This window comes from Equus caballus, chromosome 14, assembly GCF_041296265.1.
Source record: "Equus caballus isolate H_3958 breed thoroughbred chromosome 14, TB-T2T, whole genome shotgun sequence".
NCBI classification, from domain to species: Eukaryota; Metazoa; Chordata; class Mammalia; order Perissodactyla; family Equidae; genus Equus; species Equus caballus.
Window position 1 is genome coordinate 56,323,690 of NC_091697.1, and position 19,780 is coordinate 56,343,469.

The following is a 19,780-nucleotide window of genomic DNA, read 5'->3' on the forward strand; positions in this document are numbered from 1 at the left end:
TAAAGGACAGCTCAGGGGCACAATAAATGCTCCTGTCCTCTTAGCTGTGAGCCTTGCCAGGGGCAACAGGCTAGCAGATGCCCCCAAGGCAGACTCGTGCCTGGTGCTGACAGAGGTGTGTTTTGTGTGCCTTTGGCTCCCAGCTTTTGTAAAGAGGGCATATTTCCTGGGAGAAATGCTCATTCAGAACCCAGGCCCGACCCACACAAACTGGGTCCAAGAATGGGCTGAAGACATGGGACCTTGGACTCAAGAATGCCCTGTTCAACTGGTTTTCCAACTACCTTATATCTTCTTAAAAAAAAAAGGTCACAAGCTAGAAAAAGCAAGGATTCTATCCAAAGTACATTTTGTATGTAAAATACGTAAAAATAAAATTGACTAGGATAATAGGTAAGCCTGGAAAAATATATTTACACCTTGAGGGAAAAAAATAAAAGCTCTACTGTTTTCTCAGTTTTCAAAATGACGACTGTCACAAGAATAAAAAACCCCGAGCGTTGCCTGCTGCCGACAAAATGGAGAAACTTGTTGTTTTGGGTGGCCTGATAGTCTACATATTTTTAAAACAGATGCCATGTTTTAGTAGCCTTCTCAGTGGGTGCCAGTTTTATAGGCTTTGCCAAGTGAAATGGGGCATTCGTTGTTTTATTTCTTTTAACCTTTGGAAATGATCTCATGTGTGTGTTTCTCTTTTTTTGGACTTCTCATTCAAATGTTTAATTTAAACATGTCACATTTGATGTTCCTCCTCCTCCTCTCCTCACCCCCGTCCACGTGTGCGCACTTGGTGGACTGATTGCCCCTTTGGCTCGTGGGTTGGAATCGACCAGGTAGGCGGCCCTGCCCTCGGGGCGTTAGTGAATGTGCCTGTGCGCGGTCCCGGTCCAGCACAGTTGATGTCCATCTGTTTACCTGTTATAGTTGCAAGTTGTACAGGCTGACATTGCCTCCATCGACAGTGACGCTGTCGTTCACCCGACAAACACTGACTTCTACACCGGTGGTGAAGTAGGTAATGCCTAGCGGGTGCTGCCGAGTGTGTGTGTGCATGGTCAGTCGGCCGCCGCAGACAGCTTGATCCTTTGACAGCTACGCAGGCTGCATTCATTTCACACTTCCAGCTGTCCTGACCTTCCCAAGGTCTTCCGCCCCCGGGTTGTGAACTGAAGAAATACAGCTAGCTGTCAGCCAGGGTACAGCATGCAGCTCACAAATGGGCACAGTTCTGGTTTGGAAACTGGTTCAGCAACATCGTTTCTTCATTTGCTTCACGAAGCACAGCTGTGTTGGAGACTGGGTTCACACGTGATTTCAGCTGTAAGGGGGATGCAGCCAGATCGGCAGAGTGGTATCCAAGATCACTTCTGTGCCCCAGACGTACAGGAATGAATGCCTGTGCACAGGTCTCTGCCCCACACACCTCTCTCTCTGTGTCAGAAGCACACTCATTCCTGAAAATGGTCTTAAAGCCTCAGGTGCACACAGGACACTCGCAGAACACTCTCCCACCCTCAGGGGCTCTCAGACCTTAAGTGCATGACTGTCACCTCATCTGATGTGGTGTCCCCAGACCACACTTGAGAAACACTCTCCTAGACCTCGAAAGCTCCTTCCTCTCCCCGGGCAGCTGACATGCATCACCCTCACTTCGCTCCTGGAGCTAAATGGCTGAGGCTAGGGTGAGGCAGAGGAGCACCGAGGGTGCCGGGTGCCCAGCGCTGTGGCTGCGGACTTGCTGCACCAGCATCATCAGACAGTGCCCTACTTTAAAAATACACTGAGGCACTTATAGGACGAGGAGGCATCCAGGTGTGATGGCAAAAATGTCCACCTGGAGCTAGTTAGAAGGAGCTTGAATCCTGACCTTACCACTTACTGGTAATGGGGCCTGGGCAAGTCACTTAACTCCTTGATGCCTTGGTTTCCCTATCTGTAAAATAGTGGTAATAATGAGAATTACGTTAACAGATGGAAGGAAAGCACCTTGTTTTGTGCTTGGCTCATGACTGGTGCTTACTGTATGCTCTCACTCTGGTGTATGTAGGATTGTTATAGTAGTGCTGGTCCCGAGGGCAGCATTCTGAGTGTAGGCTCAAACACCAGCTTCCGAAGAGAATGGATACATTTCCAATAAGGGCAAAAGTTGAAGTCATCTTGAAGGAAGAGGCTATCAGGATTTTCATGAGTGTCCTGGACACCGGACGGCCACAGCCTAGCAAGCTATGGCTGTCCAGCTCTGTTTAGTGTCACTGGCAAAGCCTGCTGTTCACAGTCTGCCCCGGCCGCTGTGATTTGGGCTAATTGCTCTCTGGGGCATTTTGGATTTTGGACATGGATGGAAAGACAAACTGGATGGAAAGTCAGGATTCGCCAAATCTGCCAGGCCAAAATGAAATCAGGCTGTAGGCAATTAACATAAACTCCTCTTTCACAAGGTTTTGGAGGAGTTTAAGAGCTCCTAAGTCAGGCAACTTAAGAGAAAGATACTTCCTTTCTTAACCCAATGAAAACTTGATGGGAGGGAAGTACTTATTTGGAGGAAAATAAATAAATGAACAGCTAAGGGCTTATCTTTCAGCCAGGACTGACTAAGGCCTGGGTTCACCCTGCCATCCAGGACTTCTGGCGAAATGGAAATGATGCAACTTCCTGGGCAAAAGTATCTCTCCCAGGCCCGGGGAGAGGAGGAAGTTGGCCGAGCTGCCGTGGCCGTGGCCAGCGCCTGTTCAGCAGGATTAGCCACGCTCAGGAGTTAGAGCTGGAGGCTTTGAGACCGGTGGTGGCCAGTTGGGGGTGACAGGCAGAGCCAACTATGCCCCCCTCCACCCCGTGAATGGAACTGGTCTCCTTGGAATAATGACAATGCTCATGCTTTTCCCTCTGAGGTGCTTGCCCTCACCCTGCTGATATGCACAGGATAGGCACGGTTAGCATGGGTGACATGAAAGTGTAAGTAACCTGGGTCCGATGTTGCCCAAGGTCACATTGCACCTCACTCACTATCATAGCTGGAAAAAACCTCAGCAGGTCCCTGACTGGCCAAGGAGGAAAGACTGTGCCGGGACCAGAACCCAGGTCTTCAAAGCCCACCTCAGTGCTGCTTCTCAGTGATCAGTCCAAACCAGTACTGAACCCAGGTATCTTTTACAATACCAAAACAATGGTAAACTCGATTTGTACGTGGTCTCAATTGGTTCCAGCTCCCACTTTGATGTGTGAGAGGGGAAAAGAGGAAGCTAGGAGGTAATCACTCCATTTCTCATATTTGGTGTGAATTCCTGAGTCCCGAGACTGCTGGAAGAAGGAATGCGAGTGCAGGAATGCCTAGCCCCAGTGATTAACTTTTACCCATCAAAGTTCTTTCTAACAGTGAAATAGACCACAGGCTTAGCCTGACATTTGTCCAAGCCTAAATTTTCGCTTAGGCTGTTTTGAACACTGAATACTTATGCCTGCTTTCTGAGCATGAAATAATGTTCTTGTTCTCCTGGGAGTAACACATGTTTATGCTTGGGGGCAAATAAGCCAATTGCTTTATGATTAACCCTGAAGTTAAGCCTAAAAAACAAGAGTCTTATATTCAGAGTGTCAACAATACAGTTGAAATGGGCCTGTTTCTTGTTAAAAAGTACACGTGTATCTACATGAACATGTGCATACGTATGTGTGTGTAGGAGTCAAGTCCTGACTGGGTTGATTGCCTGCAATCTAGGATTCAATATTTAAGTTTGGGAAATGCATTGAGTGTATTGCAACTTGCAAATTTCACTTCTAATTAAAGCAAGATTTAATTATAAGTAAAAATTTTAAAGTAAACACTCTTCCTAAGATAAAACACCTTTAATAATAAATCACATTTTCTTTATATTTTAAAGGGGAGTTGGTAGTATCAATTAGTACAGTACTGATTTTGTTTTACCTTCCAAATTTCCCAGTTCTCCCCAAAGAGTAGATATGATAGAGAATGTGGACCTGAAATAGTCCTGCCTAGAGCATATGTTTCCCTCCCTCCAGCTTGAGGATGGGTTAGGAGGGGAGGCTAGACCAGGCACAGCTGGCCAGCAGCATCTGGGATCCCGCGGATTCAGACTTCAGGTTTATCCTCAGTTGCATGGATATTTCAAGTGAACCTATAATCGGGCCTCACTCAACTAGGTTATATCCTCAAAGTCTCCACTGCCTGGTGGGTGGAGTTGAGCCCTGAAGCCCATACCTGCTCCCTCAAGCCCATTCAGCTGCTGTCTCTGATGCTGAACTTTGTCAGAAACACGTAGCAGCCCCCATTGCTGCTGCAGCAGGTAAAAGTTGCTGGAGTGGATGTGTTTTCCCTCCTGACACCTCTGCCATTTGCAGCCTTCTTCACTGCTTTCTAAGACAAGTGAAGGCATGAGGGCAGTCTGGGCTAGTGAGGAGGAACCCTGGATCCCACCTGAAGGATCCCAAGTTAATCTCTCTCTGAACCCTGGGCCTTCTCTTAGATGGCTGAGACCTCCCTGTGAGTGACGGCCTGCTGGTCATGTTCATTCACACACCCCAGGCTTCCTACAGTGGAGCAGCTTCCTGGTCCATGCCTGCCATTAGCCCTGGTGCTGCTTGCTTGTGACAGTGCCCAGGCCGTCTGCTTTTCCTTCCAGACACTTCCTGGGGTTAGTTCACCCCTCCAGAACAAGCATGCAAATAAGGCAGGTTTCTCTAAGATAATCAGACCCAGTCACTACAGGGTGAATCCCAAGAGAATTTTGGCTGGTACATTCTAACGCACCCTGACTGACCCAAACTAGAATGTGCCAGGTGCACCTTGAATTTTCCAAGACAAATGGTGAATCTTAAGGGGAGTATTTTATCCTCTCGTGAGGAAAAGTACTTTAAAATGTGCAAAACTGAGGAATCAGGGCTTAAGGAAGACTGAGACCCCATTCTGGCTATTGTCCTTCATTGATTTCTGCTCACTGTCCCACAGGAGACATTTAACCCACAGACCCTACATAGGTGTGGGTAATCTTGTTTGGGGACTTGGTTTTCATAGCAGGAATTGATTACTTAGCAAGTACCCTAATTCAAGAAAAAGCGCTCCCTACCTCCCTTGGATTTCTTTTGAAAACTATGGTCCTGAACAGTTAGTCATCCTTCTTTCCAGCTTATATGTAATACAAGTTCATCTTTAAGCTCTGCTTCTGATGTTGGTCTCCTTTGCCTAAAATGATTCTGAACCATTAGTGTGATTAAGGAAATACTGTCTGAGGCCATTTTTTTTTTTTTGTATTCGCATATGATACCAAAGCTGCAAAACAGGAACTAAGCATGGTCATAATGCTGGTCCAAAGGTGGCCAAATCTGAATGCTTTCTCCTGGGCCTGCTGCCAAGAGGAGAGCTAGCTGTCTGATGGGAGCATGGTATGCTTCTTCTAAAACCTCCTTATTTGGGGCTTCTCCCCAGAGATAGGGAAGAAAATCCAGGGGAGGCATCAGCCTTGGAAGCCAGCACTATCTGGTTTCTCACGCTGATGAAAAGCATGCAAAACAGGCGTCTCCCATGTCCCTTGCATCTCTGGCACATCCAGGGTCACCCTGCGTCACTCCCAAAAGAGGGCCAGCAAAGACAGCTTGGTGAAGCAGCAGTGCTGGAGCTGTAACTGGCTGATGGTGAATCCCTTCTGAATTTCCCTTTTCTGACTCACTCATGGCTTAGTTCCTGTTTTGCAGCCATATGGAAATTTAGCTGGTCAGATCATTTAAAGTATGCAATCACCTGACATGCTAAGTGTCTATGTGTGCCCTGAGACACAAGAATGGCAATCTGACCTCGCCCTCTCCTTGTCTAGGAAACACGCTGGAGAAGAAAGGTGGCAAGGAGTTTGTGGAAGCTGTTCTGGAACTCCGGAAAAAGAACGGGCCCTTGGAAGTAGCTGGAGGTGAGATGGGGAAGCGCTTTGCTTACTGGGCATGGCACATCAGTGTTAGGGAAACCAGCTTATGAGACAGCTTAGGTTCAGAGGTCCGTGGCGCTGCAGACGCATCTCTCAGATGCAGGCAGAGGAAAGCCTATTAGCTTTACAACTAGACTTTTATCACATGCAGATTGTCAGGAGAGCTTATTGTGAAAACTGCCCATTTTTTTTTTATTACTTAAAATACCTTCTAAATGTTTGATGTCTAGACCTCAAATTTTAAGGAATTACAGAAGCCAAGTTTGGCAAATCTAAGAGCTGAGAATTGTAGACAGTGATACTGAGCCATCTGCAAAACTGCTGGTGAAAGATGCAAATTAATCATTTTCATTCAGCCATCTGTGTTTTTAATGGGAAAAATAAAAATACATATTTCTCCTTTGCCAATTACACCTTTCCTAATTCTAGGGGTAAGAAAATGACTTGGAATCTGCCATGGGGAGAATTATTGCTAAGAACCAGAGGCAGGGTACTTCTTACTGCTGCCAGCCTGGATTTTAGCATTTTAGGTGGTCAGTAGATGTGCAGGACACAGGGCTACCTGAGGGCCAGGGAGTCCCAGCAGTGGGTAAGGCTCAGCTCACCCCACCAGCTGTGTGAGGACCGGCCATTCCCATCCTCTCTTTGGGCTCTGATTTTCTGTTCATAGATGGTTCCCAAAGCCCATTCTGTCTTTCAAATCCTGTTTCTGTTTTCAGAATGAATCTTATTTAATGTGGGCACCAACAATTACCCTGTGACAGCCACACAAGCACTCCCTGAGGGTACACCAGTGACCCTCTCTCCCCAGGGACTACACATGACCCCCCTTCCTGGGCTAGTCATGGGGCCTGGTGGGGATCAGAGGGTGGTATTCCCTTTGTTGATCTGTGCCTTTGACCTCTGCTCTGCCAGTTCTCTTTTGCCTGTAGAGGGCATGGCATGGGTGGGGGGTGCTGGAGCAGTACAATTATCAAGCTCTTCCAGGTAGTTCCACCAAAGTCCCGCATTGAACAAAGAAGGGCACACACAGCATTAACTACCCAGCTAGGGGCTCCTGGCCTTTCTTCAGCCCTTTCCCAGCACCAATCTGTGCTAGCCCAGAGATCCTTCCCATTGGTGCTCTAGTTCAAGCCCATTGGTGACCCTCAGCATGAGGTGTGATGAGAGGCTGCCCTGGTGTTGCCATACACCAGACTCAGCTGGTAGAGCCTCAGCCACAGCTGGTGCGAACCCGTTAGATTTAGCGTGGCTAAAGATGTTTGCTTGTTTTAATAACAAAAGCACATTTTGTTCTTGATTTTAAGATCTATTTTAGAAAATGTTTTAAAAAGTCTAAAGAAGATAATAAAACATACCCTTGCTCCACTGTCCAAAGATGATCACTGTTAACATGTTTCTTTCCAGTCTTTTCCCAGGCATAGTTTAGCAGTGACTTCTTAATGCAGCCAGACCAGTGAATTAAACCCTCCAATCTCAGGTTTCTATAGGTCAATGCTTCAGCCTAGAGTTCTTGAGCCAGTCAGTGAGCAGAGCCAAGACTCAGACCCGTGACTCTTCATGCAGAGTTGTTTCTACTGCACCCTGAGATGTGGTCCACCAGACACTCCTTTCCATCATGTACTAGTGATGCGACCTTAACCACCCATACCCCTCGGATAGTGAAGACGGGGGTCCCTCACAAAATGGGCTTAGGAAATGCTTGAGCAAACAAACAGGTTTGGGTGTCTTTCTGTCTTAGGTGAATGTGTGGAGGTTTTAGTGTGCTCCTGAGTGGAACTATAGCCAGCACACTCCTCAAAACCACTGCACCCAGAACCCCCTGCTTTGTGTTGCCTCTTTGGGGACAGGAATCCTGGAACATGCTCTGGCCTGTTACATTTCCTGGTGGGTGGCAGACCCAAGGCCAGTGTCTTTATATCTGACAAGGGATAAAGGTTGAGAGTGACCTGGAGAAGTGGGTCTGTTGTAGAGATGTGCAGCTAAGTTCCATCCTTAAAAACAGTCGAATTCTTTCAGAACGAAACAGGATCAGTCAGTCAGGGATAAGAGGAGGGCAACAGAGATGCTAGTCCAGTTGTTTTCCTAATAGGTTTATTGTGGACTGTGTCTGGGAGATTTACAGCTACGTCATAATTATCTGCACGTGAATCCACTTGAGGACAGGGCGTTGGAGACCCCAAAAGGCAATTAATTTGAGACTACAAACATTCTAACACATTCGATCAAGTTCGATGGTTAAGGCTCTGCTTTCTGGGCAGGTAGAGAGAGGGCTCACTACAATCGGGACTAAAATTCCTGGTGGTGATGCATCCTAAGGCCAACTTTCCAAGGGTGGGTCTTGGCTTGGCGTCTCCTGGAGAATACTGATGAGCAGTTTCCAGCTCAAGCTTACTCTGGAATCACAACGCGGTGGGCAGCTGTGGCCCTCCCTGGACACAGGCCATTGGTGGGCCCAGGAAGATGCGCTCTGGCTGGAGAGTGGGTCTGTGGTTGGCATCTTGTGCCGTGTGCTTTGCAGAGGGACAGAACTCACTGTTCCTGTTTCATCCCCTCCAGCCGCTCTCAGCGCAGGCCATGGCCTGCCCGCCAAGTTTGTGATCCACTGTAACAGTCCGGTCTGGGGTGTTGACAAGTGTGAGGAACTTCTGGAAAAGACAGTGAAGAACTGCTTGGCCCTGGCGGATGATAAGAAGCTGAAGTCCATTGCTTTTCCATCCATTGGCAGCGGCAGGTAAGGGTTCCCGGCTCATTACTGCGTCAGCTGGGGATGTATTTCTCCACATGTTTGGCCCATGATTGTGGAGCTCTGCCTGAGTGCAAGGTCGACTGAGGCTGCTTTCAGGCACTTGCCTTCGTCAGGAGACCAGATGCACAAAATAGGGAAGGATGCAAACATTAGCCATGGTGGGGGACAGTTGAAGAGATGCAGTGAGACAAGAAGCCCGAGGACAATATAAAACTTCAGTTATGACAGCAGACGTCATCGCACAAGGAGACCTCAGGTGTCCAGGGACCATCAGAGACAGTGGCTCAGAGCGTGAGTCTTGAAGGACGCTAAGACTGAGAGGGTGGGGAGGACTGGGAGGTGTGACTGCAGGGATCCTAATGAAGGGGGTGCCCCTCCCAGAACCAGCCTGGAGCTGTTACAGTTCTGTCCCCCAAACCGCAGCATTCTTGGGGTAAAGCCCTCTGCCTCTTACCTTTGTATTCCCTGAGCATCCTCACCTCTCCAAAACCTGCTCACTCTCCCTTTGTGTCACTGCCCTGCTAATGAGGTGACGGGACCTGGTGGGCTGATTGGAGAATTATGTGACAGTGAAACAGGGCTGGGCCTCCCCCACCAGGCAGCCCTGAAATATCCCCAGGTAGACTCGCCGAGGCCCTGAGGAGCTGCATGACTGCTCCTGAGAGGGACACCATGGGAGAGTGAGGTCCTTGGACAGCTGCTGGGGCAGGCAGGACTCAGCAGCAACCCCCACCACCCCACCTCCCTGGCTGTGCACCCCCAGATGCCAGCACGTAGTCCACTGGGTCCTTGCCTGTCAGAGCAACACTGTACTCTGGCACTGGCTCGGGCCTGGTTGAATCCTGACTTGGCCACTACTCAGCTGAGTGATGGCACATCAGTTAACCCCACTCTGAGCCCAAACCCCTGCTCCATAAAATGGGCCTAATAGCGTCCCCAAGCGACATCTCAGGTTTCTCTGGAAATTAAAGGAGCTCTTAGAAGGGAGAGGGCTTTCCGAACTCTACACCGTGCTGAAGATGTGAGGGCCTGGCAGGGCAGCATTGCCTCTAAGGTCATGTCCCATCACCCATCATGTCACCAGGGTCCTCCCTGCCAAGAGTCTGAGTTGGAGGCCTCTGGAAGGCTTGCAGTCTGGTTTGGGCACTGAGGCAAAGGAAAACGGCCTTCAGAGGCTGCAGCTGTTGGCATCTTGGGCCTGAGAGGGGCCACACCCCAGGGCTCTGGATTGGCAGGTGGCTGCACCTGGGGCTTCCTCTCCAGACCATGAGCTGCCTTGGGTCTCTGCCATCGGTCCCTCCCAGACACAAGGCAGGCAGGGCTGTGCAGTGGCAGCGCAGGTTCCCAGCACACTGACTTGGTGTGATACCACAGGCTGCGCCCTCCTCGGGGAGGAGTAACCTCCGCAGACCACTCCTTGTATGTACAGAAAGCTGCTTTTTAAAGCACTTCCCTTCTTAACTGATGAGGATAGAATGTGGATTTTGCTATTTTCATCTTGGGTAGACCTCATAATTCTGTCTCCCTGAACACTGCCATCACTGAGGTCCCACGTCTCAAGTGACAGTGACAGAGCTAGCCCTGGGTGGGCTTCTTGTCACATCGCCCTGGGATGTCTCCTCAAGCAGAGCTTAGACCTCGTACCTAGGAGGCCTTGCCCACAGCCGCCCACTGCCACCATGCCCCAGGGCTTTCTGTGGGCCACGGAGGTCACGCACGACTGGCAGGACCCACCAGAGGATCTAATGTGGGGAAAGATCCTCCTCTGGAGCCTCTGTCACTGCCCACTTCCATCAACAGCAGAACGAGCATTCCCCAGCGGCCCCTCAGGGCTGTGGGCACCTCCCCTCCCCTCCCCAGCCTGGCCCTGCAGTTCTGGGCAGCCGTGGCTCCCATACCAGGTGCTCCTGTGAGCGAGGCCCCTCGGTCCTCGGTGCTGTTAGGGCAGGCTTTCTCCTTAGCCTTACTAGCAAAAGGAAGCCGGAATACCAAAACGGCCACATCCACATCCCGGTGTGTGCGGGGAGGGACTCTGAGCAGAAGACGAGCAGTCATGCGGGTTCACCGCCCTCGCGCATGCACCGCCCTCGCGCATGCACCGCCCTCGCGCATGCGCACACGCATGCTGCCCTGTACCCTCAGTCCACTTCGCCGCCGAAGTGCGGAGCCATCCAGAGCTGGCGTGGTCCCACCCACGTTGTTATGGAGTGCCGTCTACACTTCCAGTCACTATTGTGCTTCATTCTGGTCTCTTGCCAAGAGCATACGTTGAACGTCATTTTAAAACACTGTTTAAATGGATATTAAAAGAAAAGCTAACAGAGATAGAGCATCTAAAAGCCCTTTCAGTTGGCTCTCAGAGCCCCTGGCAAAGATGAGCATCCTTTGTGAGGTGGTTGGCAAGCACCCAGTGGACTGAACTTTCCGCAGAACTGTGGAGATGTGTAGCAGGTGCCAGGGCTGGTCCCAGAGTCTACTCAAGACCTTTTTTTCCCAAGTGCTTTTGGATCAGAGCCCAAGCGGCCAGCTTCCCACTTCCACTACCTTCACATCCCCCCACCTCCCACACAGTGGAAGGTCTGTTCTGTGGCACTGCACTGCTATGTGACCTTTAGTAAATGACTCAACGTCTCTGTCCCTGGCCTGCCTTATCAGCGAGTGGGGCTGTGGGGACTGCCCTTCTTCACACACGGTTCTGAGACTCAGTTAATTAGTGCTTCAGATGCACTTTGATCTACTCTGATGAAAGGTGCTTCCGAAGAGAGCAGCAACAGGAGCCTTTATTGGAGGTAATAATTTCACGCTCTTTCATATGGCTATTGGGGTATTTTTAAATGGAGCATAAAAGTAATTCTCTTAAAAGAGCATCTGTTATTACAAACTTATTTACATTTTTCATGGAGTAAAAAGTTTTAAAAAATAATCAATTGAAAGCTTTTAAGAGGGCAGAATGCCAAAGGCAAGCACATGTGCACAGCCACCCGGTCCCACATCTGTCAGGCAGACCTTGCCCCACAGAGCCGTGTAAACAGCTGCCCTCTCTTTCATGAGTAAGGAATGGGATTATCCCAGAGCCGGCCAGTAAATCACAGTGGGTTTTAGGAGGGGAAATAAAACAGCTTGTTTGTGGCATCCAGTGTCTCCGGCATAAAAGTCACATTGGAATTAAAACAATATAAATGCAAACATATCAGTAAAGAGCTGTGGGATCACTTTCTCTCAGCCAAGGCCCAGCGTCTCAGGCATGTGGAGGATGACCACAGCCCTCCACTCCCTCCCTCCCGCCCATCAGCCCCTCGGCCAGTCTCAGAGTGCACTGGAGGCAAGTGAGACCCCGGGAACCCACCTCTGGCATCTGGATATTGTGTCCTTGGGCGTTCTGGTCACAATATTTATGGACACCCCCACTCCCTCAGCTCTGTTTGACATTAGGGGCGACCCCTCTCTGGAGGGGCAGTACATAGGGAATAGCTAGTTTGGGGCTTTGATTAAACTCTCCTTAGATTTATGAGCTTAAAAGAAAAGCCAGTTTGTTTTTTTCAAGCTACGATTTGTGGGTATTTATTGAGTCCCAGGCACTGTACTAAATCCTTTATCTGCATCATCTCACAACAACCCCATGAGGTGAGCACTGTTGTCAAGTCCCCTCAAAGGTGAAGAAACAGAAGCTTAGTGGGGTGAATCCACTCACCTGAGGGCACCCAGCTTGTACTTGGCAGAGCCAGACTTTGATCAGAGGATCCTGGCTTCGGTGCTCATGACATTAGGCACATGGGACCCCTGCCTCCTCTCCCCGCTGGTCAATGCAGCCACCTCCTCGCATCCTGCTGGAGGACTGCCCACTGTCCGAGCGCTCTCTACGTGGGGGCATTTTAGGCAGCCTTGGAATTCCTGCCCTGCCCCAGCCGTCAGCCTTTCTGCCCCTCGGCATGGGCCTTAGAAGAGGAATAGAAAGGAGAGACACACGCTGAATTGGGGAGAATTATTGTTAACCCAAAACACGTGAGCCCTGGAGCGAGCGAAGGTGAGAGGCCACTTCGGGGTTGTCTGCCTGGCCCCTCTCCAGCTTTGCAGGGGGCACTGGGCCCATCGTTGCCCCTTCTGAATTTTAGCTGCTCTCTCTTGTAGCACACGGCTCTCAGCCCAGGACCCCGAGGGCCTGATCTTTACCTTTGGATGGAGTGGCCTCTGGCTGGGGCAGTTTCAGACAGGCGGTTACTCAAAGCCAGAGAGAACATGGGGAAATGGAAGGGCCGAGGAGCACAGTGTAAGGGAGACCTAATCTTAGCCGAAGGGTGTCCACATGGGGTGACAGACATTTTCCCTGTGTCACCCAAGCTTCCACGATATCCAGCCCTATCCATCTCCCAAACAGCTGAGACAATTAGGTGGACTGGCCCAGCAAGAAAACCAGAGTCTGTCCAGAATCTCCCTTTACTCCTACCCAGCCTTCAGAGGCGAGCTCCTAGTCTGTCTCCTCCAGAAAATTGCCCTGGACTCCCCAACCCTCAGGACACAGCCTCTCCTGTAGGAATCTCCAGGCTCCCTGAGCGGCCTGCTCAACACAGCTTTTGGCTGGATTCCTGGGTGCCTGCCTTGCCTGGCCCTGGAGGATGAGCTCACTGGGAGCAGGGACGCTTGGTGATGCCCCATACGAGGAGGAGACTCAGCAGGGCTGGGGGAACTAAAACCTCTTCTGTGATATGGCCCTTTGGACCCAGAATCCTTGCCATCCACGTGGGATGGTGGGCCAAGCAACCAATGTGGGCGGCCCCTAGCCACCACTGAGCAGGCTGACCCAAGAGGGCACCAAACAGATAGCCCATGGAGGTCCCCTTGCACCAGGCTAGGGAAACTGACGCTGTTCCAGACACAACTCGAGTGACTTCAGGGGAAGCTCAGACATCTCCTTAGTCTGCTTAAGGCAAGGTTAAAAAAAAAAGATACTTGGCTGCAGAGGAACTTAAGGCACACTCTGTGACCACAGCTCACAGCAGACTAGATCAGGGGCTGAGAGGGAATATGAGGGACACCCATCTTCTGGGGAAAGCAACATCCCTGCCGTCACCACCATTGTCCTCATCACCATGTGTACTGTTGAGGCACCTATTTTCCAGTCGAGGAAACTAATGCTTAGAGAGGTTAATAACCCTGCCCAAGGGCAGCGGGGATTCAAACCCAGATTTTGACTCTAGAGCAAAGGCCCTTGTCCTTTCTGGCTCTGTTGCCCCTTGGAGGAGGGGCTGTCTGGTCTTGTCTAGAAGGCAGGCACAGTGCAGCTGTGGGACAGAGTTACTGTCACAGAGGCAGCAGGCCTGAGATGGAGGAGGAAGGCACAAAGACTTGGCTAAGCAGGGATGGCTGTTCAGAGGGGCTGTGGTTACACACCCAACAAGGGAACCCAGCCAGCCGAGAAGCCGGACGATGAGTGAGGCGCCTTGGGCCATGGCTCTCCTGCAGCTGGTCGGCGCTGCACCAGGGAAGCCCTCCGTCGCCCTGCCACACCGCAGCGTGCCTACACTTAAGGCTGTCGGCCCTCCAAGGAGACTGGGTTACAGGCCCAGACGGCAGCTTTCTGGGGGCCTGATGCTGCGACATTGTCAGCACAGGGTAACTGCAATGACGATGGCAGTCACCCAGCCATAGCTGTCACGGGGCCTTGAGGGAGGGCAGTTTCCACTGTGGGAGCCTTTAGACCCTTGGAGACCACCCACTTTATAGAGAACACTTCTGATTGAGGACTCTGGACATTATCTTGTTCAGCACTCACAGCTTCCCCAGGTAACAGGCACTTTGATTACCTACCCCTCTTCCCTGGTTGGGGAAACAAGGCCCAGAGACAGGGCCCAGACTCCAGTCCTGTGCCGCTTTGGGGCCTGCACTCCTGCCCATGCTGCTGCTCTGCCCTGGGGAGAGCAGGGGCTACCTGGCCACTGCGTGCACCACAGCTGCCCCTCTCCTGAGGGTGCAGGGCTCTGCATGTAAAGCACTCTTGTGAGAGCATCTACCTATACGTTTCCTTTTGCTACAAACATTTCCAGCGGTGGCTACTAGAAAATATTTTGGAGCCCCACCTGAAAACATGAGGAAAGCTGTTACCGTTGCCATTCCTTCCTGGCAGCCTGCAGAGTGGCCAGTCCCATGGCTAGATTTCTTCTTTAGGCTGTGGCTGCCTAGGACAGAGGGATGGGTTTGTCAACAAGAGGATTTCCTGGAGACAATCAGATTCATATTCACCCAATAGCAACCCTGAAGGATGAGGCCAGCCCAGCCCGTGTTCCACCAACAGTAGTCTATGCAGGTGTGGGCCCTGCAGGTCTAAAACCCTTACCCCACCTGTCTCCCCCACTTGCAAGTTCTTAACCCTTGGGCCCCCTCTGTGAGCTCACATTATGAAGTCCACGCTGGCTGCATATAGAACAGTGCTTCTCAAAAGAGTGGTCCCCAGACCTACTGAATCAGACTCCCTGGGTGGAGCCCAGCAGCCTGCTTTTTGACAGGCCCTCCCTGGTCCTGATACAGGTTAAAACTGGGAACTATTGATGTAGAGGAACAGGAACGAACATCCCCTCGCTGGAAGTTCACACACTCCTTTCAAGGGTCTAAGACAGAGGACTGGAAAGCTGTGGGAGAAGGTCTGGGTCAGAAAGTGCTGGGCCCAGGAAGGAGGAACTGGCATGGTTTTGGTGCTCCAGGGAGGCCCTTGGGGTCAGCAAGGGCAGAGGGGCCAGGGTGTCTGCATCATACAACATCTCACCGGGGCCCAGGCAGACCAGCCGCAGGGAGGCCGAGGGCTGCTAACGAAGCCCTGCCAGGGGCTCCGGCTGGGCAAACACAGGAGGAGGTGAGCTGTGACCATCAGGCCAAACCACAGACTTCAGGGAGGTTCCATGGCCCTCACCTCAGCCCAGCTCACCTGTGCAGGTGCGAGGCAGAGACAGGCGGGCAGGAGAGCACCCTGCCTGGAGGATACAGGGGGAGCATGGTCTGGGGCTTCCAATGCAGAAAGCAGCTCTGAACAGCTCTGCTCAGTCCCTGCCCCGCCAGGTCCTGTCCACAGACCGAGCTCTGCCTGGTCCAGAAGCCCTCAGAGTTCCCTTGGCCCCAGTGCAGGCTTCTTCCAGCTGGCTGAGCTGCCTGTCCTGCTGCTGCTTCTGGAAGGTCCCCACTCCTGATGTCTGGCTACTCACTGCCTCCTCCTCAGGCTTTCCTCACTAAGGATGAAGTGAATGGTTGTAATCTGACGAGTCTGTTGGGTGGCCGCTGTATATACAGCAGGAAAAGAAACATTTGCTGTTTCTGAGACACTTAAAATCGGCCAATAGCCCAATGGCCCCGTGACCCCGTGCCTGCACAGCCCTCCCCAAAAACTGGCCCCGGTCCCTCTCTCAGGAGTGGGGCCAGGTAAAGACAGCCCCTACACCCCCACACACCGCATAGAGGGTGTGAGCTGGGATCCCAACGACACTCATTCCCCCAGGAACATGCTCATCGGACAGATGCTCCCCAAAATGGAAGGTCGAGTTTACTTCCTGAAGCACTTTCCAACATGTGTCTTGTTCTGGACAACCTATCTTCTGTGCTCCTCGACTCTTGTGAAGGTAGTCTAGGCAGCCGTGCCATGTGTGGTGAGAACAGTTTCTTTCCAGACTGAGCTTGCAGAGCTGAGAGAGAAGGGGTGTGAGGGGAATGACCCCATCTTTCCTCAGTCCCAGCAAAGCCCTTCTTCCTGCATTGTCCCCACCACCCTCCATGCCAGCCCACCTGTTGGTTGCCCTCTGGTTGCCCAGGGTCTCCTCAGGAGGAAGCTGTGCCTGTCTGATAGCACTGTCCTGGCTGGAATACTTCTGAGGCTCTTCATTCAGCCTCTGAATCATGGTCCTCCTTGGCAGTCTTGTGTGTGCCTGGCAGGTGTGCCATACGGCCAAGGAGGAGCCGTCTGTGTGTGAGCAAGTGGTCACACCCCACTATTGCCCACAGGCTCCTCTGCACAGGCTGGGAACATGCCCTGGGGTGACACCCCTTGTCCTTCAAGAATGAACTTCACTTCTGAAGCATCCAGAAGTTACGAGGGGTCCATCATCAGCCGAGTGAAACCCTGTTTGACCAAAAGCAAGTCACAAGAATGGTTTGCTCCTGTGGCGCTGAGATGCTCTGGGCGCTGATGACACTAGAACCAGTGTTGCTCTTGAAGGGAACCAGCTTGGTCATTCAACTCACAGGCACTTAGGAAGCGCGGCTAGGAGTGTTCTAAGAAATCCCACGCCTTACACATTTGAAAGCCGGCAGGTACCACATCTGAAAGAGAAGCCCAGCTGACACTGGGAGGTTGGCCCAGCACTTCAGATACCGATGGGTCCACAGGCTCGGGGCAGATTGAAGACTGTAATCTGCCAATGAACAAGAAATGCCCTTGAAAACTGGCCCCAAACTCTCACCCTCAGTGCGCTTCACTGGAAACGGGTCAGTAAGGGATTTGACTCCAGGGCCACTGGCTCCAAAGGCCACACTATTTCCAGCAGACTAGGCAAGCTGCCCCATTACTGCCACTGTCCTCATGGGCCACCTGGGTCCTGCACCTGCAGAGCTGACCAGGAACAGCCTCGGGCACACATGGAGTAAGGCCCACCAGTCTTTCTAGTCCTGATTTCAGATTCTTGTGTAAGCTCTGAGCCCCTACCTCCAAAATTGCCACATGACATTTACTATAGATGTTGTGTGTGAATTCACATCATTCGGGCTTGGGGACTTGGATGCTATCCCTTGAGATGAAAAGCCTGCTTGTTCTGGAGTTGTTCCCCTGCACCACGGCTCCCTGACATCCTGGCCTTTGGTGTGGTACACGTTGGTGTGTGCTGGGGGGTGGATTCCTGGCCAGCGGCCCCAAACCCACAAAATCTAAAGGCCTTGTGAAGGGCATAACCTTCCTGCTTTTGTGCACGGAAGCCAGTGCCTTCCTGGAGAAGCTCCAGCCGACCCCTGGGGCTGAGACCCAAGGCCCATGCTAGTCACAGTGATGTTGGGAAAAGAAACAGAGGAGGTCACACTGCCCTTGGGAGACTAATGCACACCACGCGCCTTGAAACTCAGATCTTGTCTGCTTGCTGGTTATGCCTTTCAGAAAACTTCCTGGCCTGCCTCCTTCCTCTGAGAGCACATGGAACATTCTCCTTCGGGTCACAGTTCTCCACCCACTTGTCCTTCCTCTGTGTGGTGGGCACTGGGTTTTCTCACGCCTGTGTATGAGCAGCTACAGGGCCTAATACCGCTAGGGGACACTGACCTGTCAGGCAGCAAGCTGCAGCACAGATGGCCTGGAGGGCGGGGGCGGGTGGGAGGTATGGGTGCCACGGCTGCTGTGGCCTCTCTAGTCGCTGAACACTTGTTCTCTCTCCCGCAGGAACGGTTTTCCGAAGCAGACGGCAGCTCAGCTGATCCTGAAGGCCATCTCCAGTTACTTTGTGTCAACTATGTCCTCTTCCATCAAAACGGTATATTTCGTGCTTTTTGACAGCGAGAGTATAGGCATCTACGTGCAGGAAATGGCCAAGCTGGACGCCAACTAGGCGGAGGATCTACAGAACGAGCCCACGCCATGTCCCCGCCTCCCGCTGAAAGAAAGAAAAGAAAAAAAAAATCCCCTTCACTCCTGTCGGGAGGCGGGAACCCTTTCTTTTTCAATTTTGCTCATCTAGGGAAAATAAGGTTTTGGTTTCCAGTTTAATTGTTTTTGACCTTCTAAAATGTTTTTACGTTAGCACTGATAGTTGGCATTACTGTTGTTAAGCACTGTGTTCCAGACCATGTCTGACTTTAGTGTAACCTAGGAGATTTTATAGTTTTATTTTAATGAACTCCTGCTTGACGCAGAGCAGTGGGGAGAGCAGTGTCCTCTGCGTGTGGCAGGATCCGGGAAGCCCATTTTGTAAGCGTGTGTCGTGGTGCTTTATTGTACACCCAGTGTCGTTCTTTTTACTATAATGTTCCTTTTTTTTTTTCTCAAGAAGAAAAATCATGAATTTGCAGCAGACTTAATTTTTGTTTACTTTTTGTGTTAATGTTGGATTTGGAAATGAAAGATTTAAAAGGCAGAACAGAATCTGTTGTCCTTAATTATATTTGCAATTTGGAATTTGTGTGAATTGATTTAGTAAAATGTTAAACTGTTGCTGTGACTGGTGTGTTTCAAGTTACTGTGCCCTGAGCCCTAAGTTGGCTGCTCTTGTCACAAGATGAGGGGCCTTGGGTGGAGGAGCCCCCCCCCCCGGGAAGCACCACAGTGGCCACTGCAGCCTTGGGGGAGGGGTATCCTCAGCCCCCAGTGGCTGGTAGAGGGAGGTCATGTGATGTCTCGCCTTTCCTCCTTGTGGCAAGGATGTTATACCAGCTCGTGGAAGAGGAAGCAGATACCCTGGACGCCATGTGGGTGGTGAGTGGCAGGCTGGTACTCAAGCCCAGGTCTTCAGCCTCTGAGTCCAGCTCTCTCTTGCCATCTGCCCCCTCCTGATGGTCTCTCTGGCTCATGGCTCTGGGCCACTCGCCAGAGGGAGCTGCAGAAACCTCGAGCCCTCTGCCAGGGCTGTGTTGGGCCTGTCATTCCTACAGGATGGGGTCACTGGTGCCAGGAGCTTTCTAAGGGCAAGGTGCCACCACCAAGGTTCCCAAGATGTGCTTCCAGCTTGTACACGCCTTCTCACAGCTGTGGGTGTGTAGGGACGTAGGTTATTTAGAAAGATCCCAGCTGAACCAGAGTACCTAAACTTTGTTCCCTAAACTCTGCTAGCAAAACACAGACGCCATTTGCTTCAAAATGTACTTTCACCTTTAATGTAAATTTGCCTAAAATGTAGAAAAGATTACTCTATCTCTTTAAAAAGAAACGTGCCTGCTTCTAAAGCTGACTTTAACCAGGAGGAAATATGCAGCGCACTGCATATCGTGAATGAATGTCAAGGATCATTTTTCCTTTCCACACTGTGCCTGAGGAAATCAAGTCCTACGCCTTCACACAACCAGTCTTTTCAGTGAAAGGCCGACTACTTCTAACTTAAACTTGAAAGATGATTTTTCCAAGTTTCTCCTAACTGTAAGGTGTTAAGAC

General features: G+C 51.1%; 1 protein-coding gene and 1 long non-coding RNA gene across 8 annotated transcripts in view; one reads left to right on the forward strand and one right to left on the reverse strand.

The window, feature by feature from the left end:
- Positions 1–18,847, forward strand: part of MACROH2A1 (macroH2A.1 histone) — a 73,499-nt gene extending 54,652 nt beyond the window's left edge. For 4 of the 7 annotated variants that reach the window (XM_023617666.2, XM_023617663.2, XM_070234282.1 and 1 more), the window contains exons 7-9: positions 5,826–5,915; positions 8,490–8,664; positions 18,080–18,847. In XM_023617666.2, coding sequence (XP_023473434.1) covers positions 5,826–5,915; positions 8,490–8,664; positions 18,080–18,245 — 431 coding nt within the window. In that variant the 3' untranslated portion in view covers positions 18,246–18,847. Of the gene's footprint in view, positions 1–924; positions 1,016–5,825; positions 5,916–8,489; positions 8,665–18,079 lie in introns of all 7 variants that reach the window. The other 3 variants (XM_023617668.2, XM_023617667.2, XM_070234283.1) reach the window with 1 other exon arrangement.
- On the reverse strand, positions 8,664–18,290 carry LOC138917483 (uncharacterized). The gene is made up of 4 exons (XR_011425572.1): positions 17,963–18,290; positions 16,444–17,069; positions 14,754–14,852; positions 8,664–12,614 (listed from the first exon to the last, which is right to left on the reverse strand). It is a non-coding gene; the product is annotated as an uncharacterized lncRNA (long non-coding RNA).
- Positions 18,848–19,780: the final 933 nt, after the last annotated feature.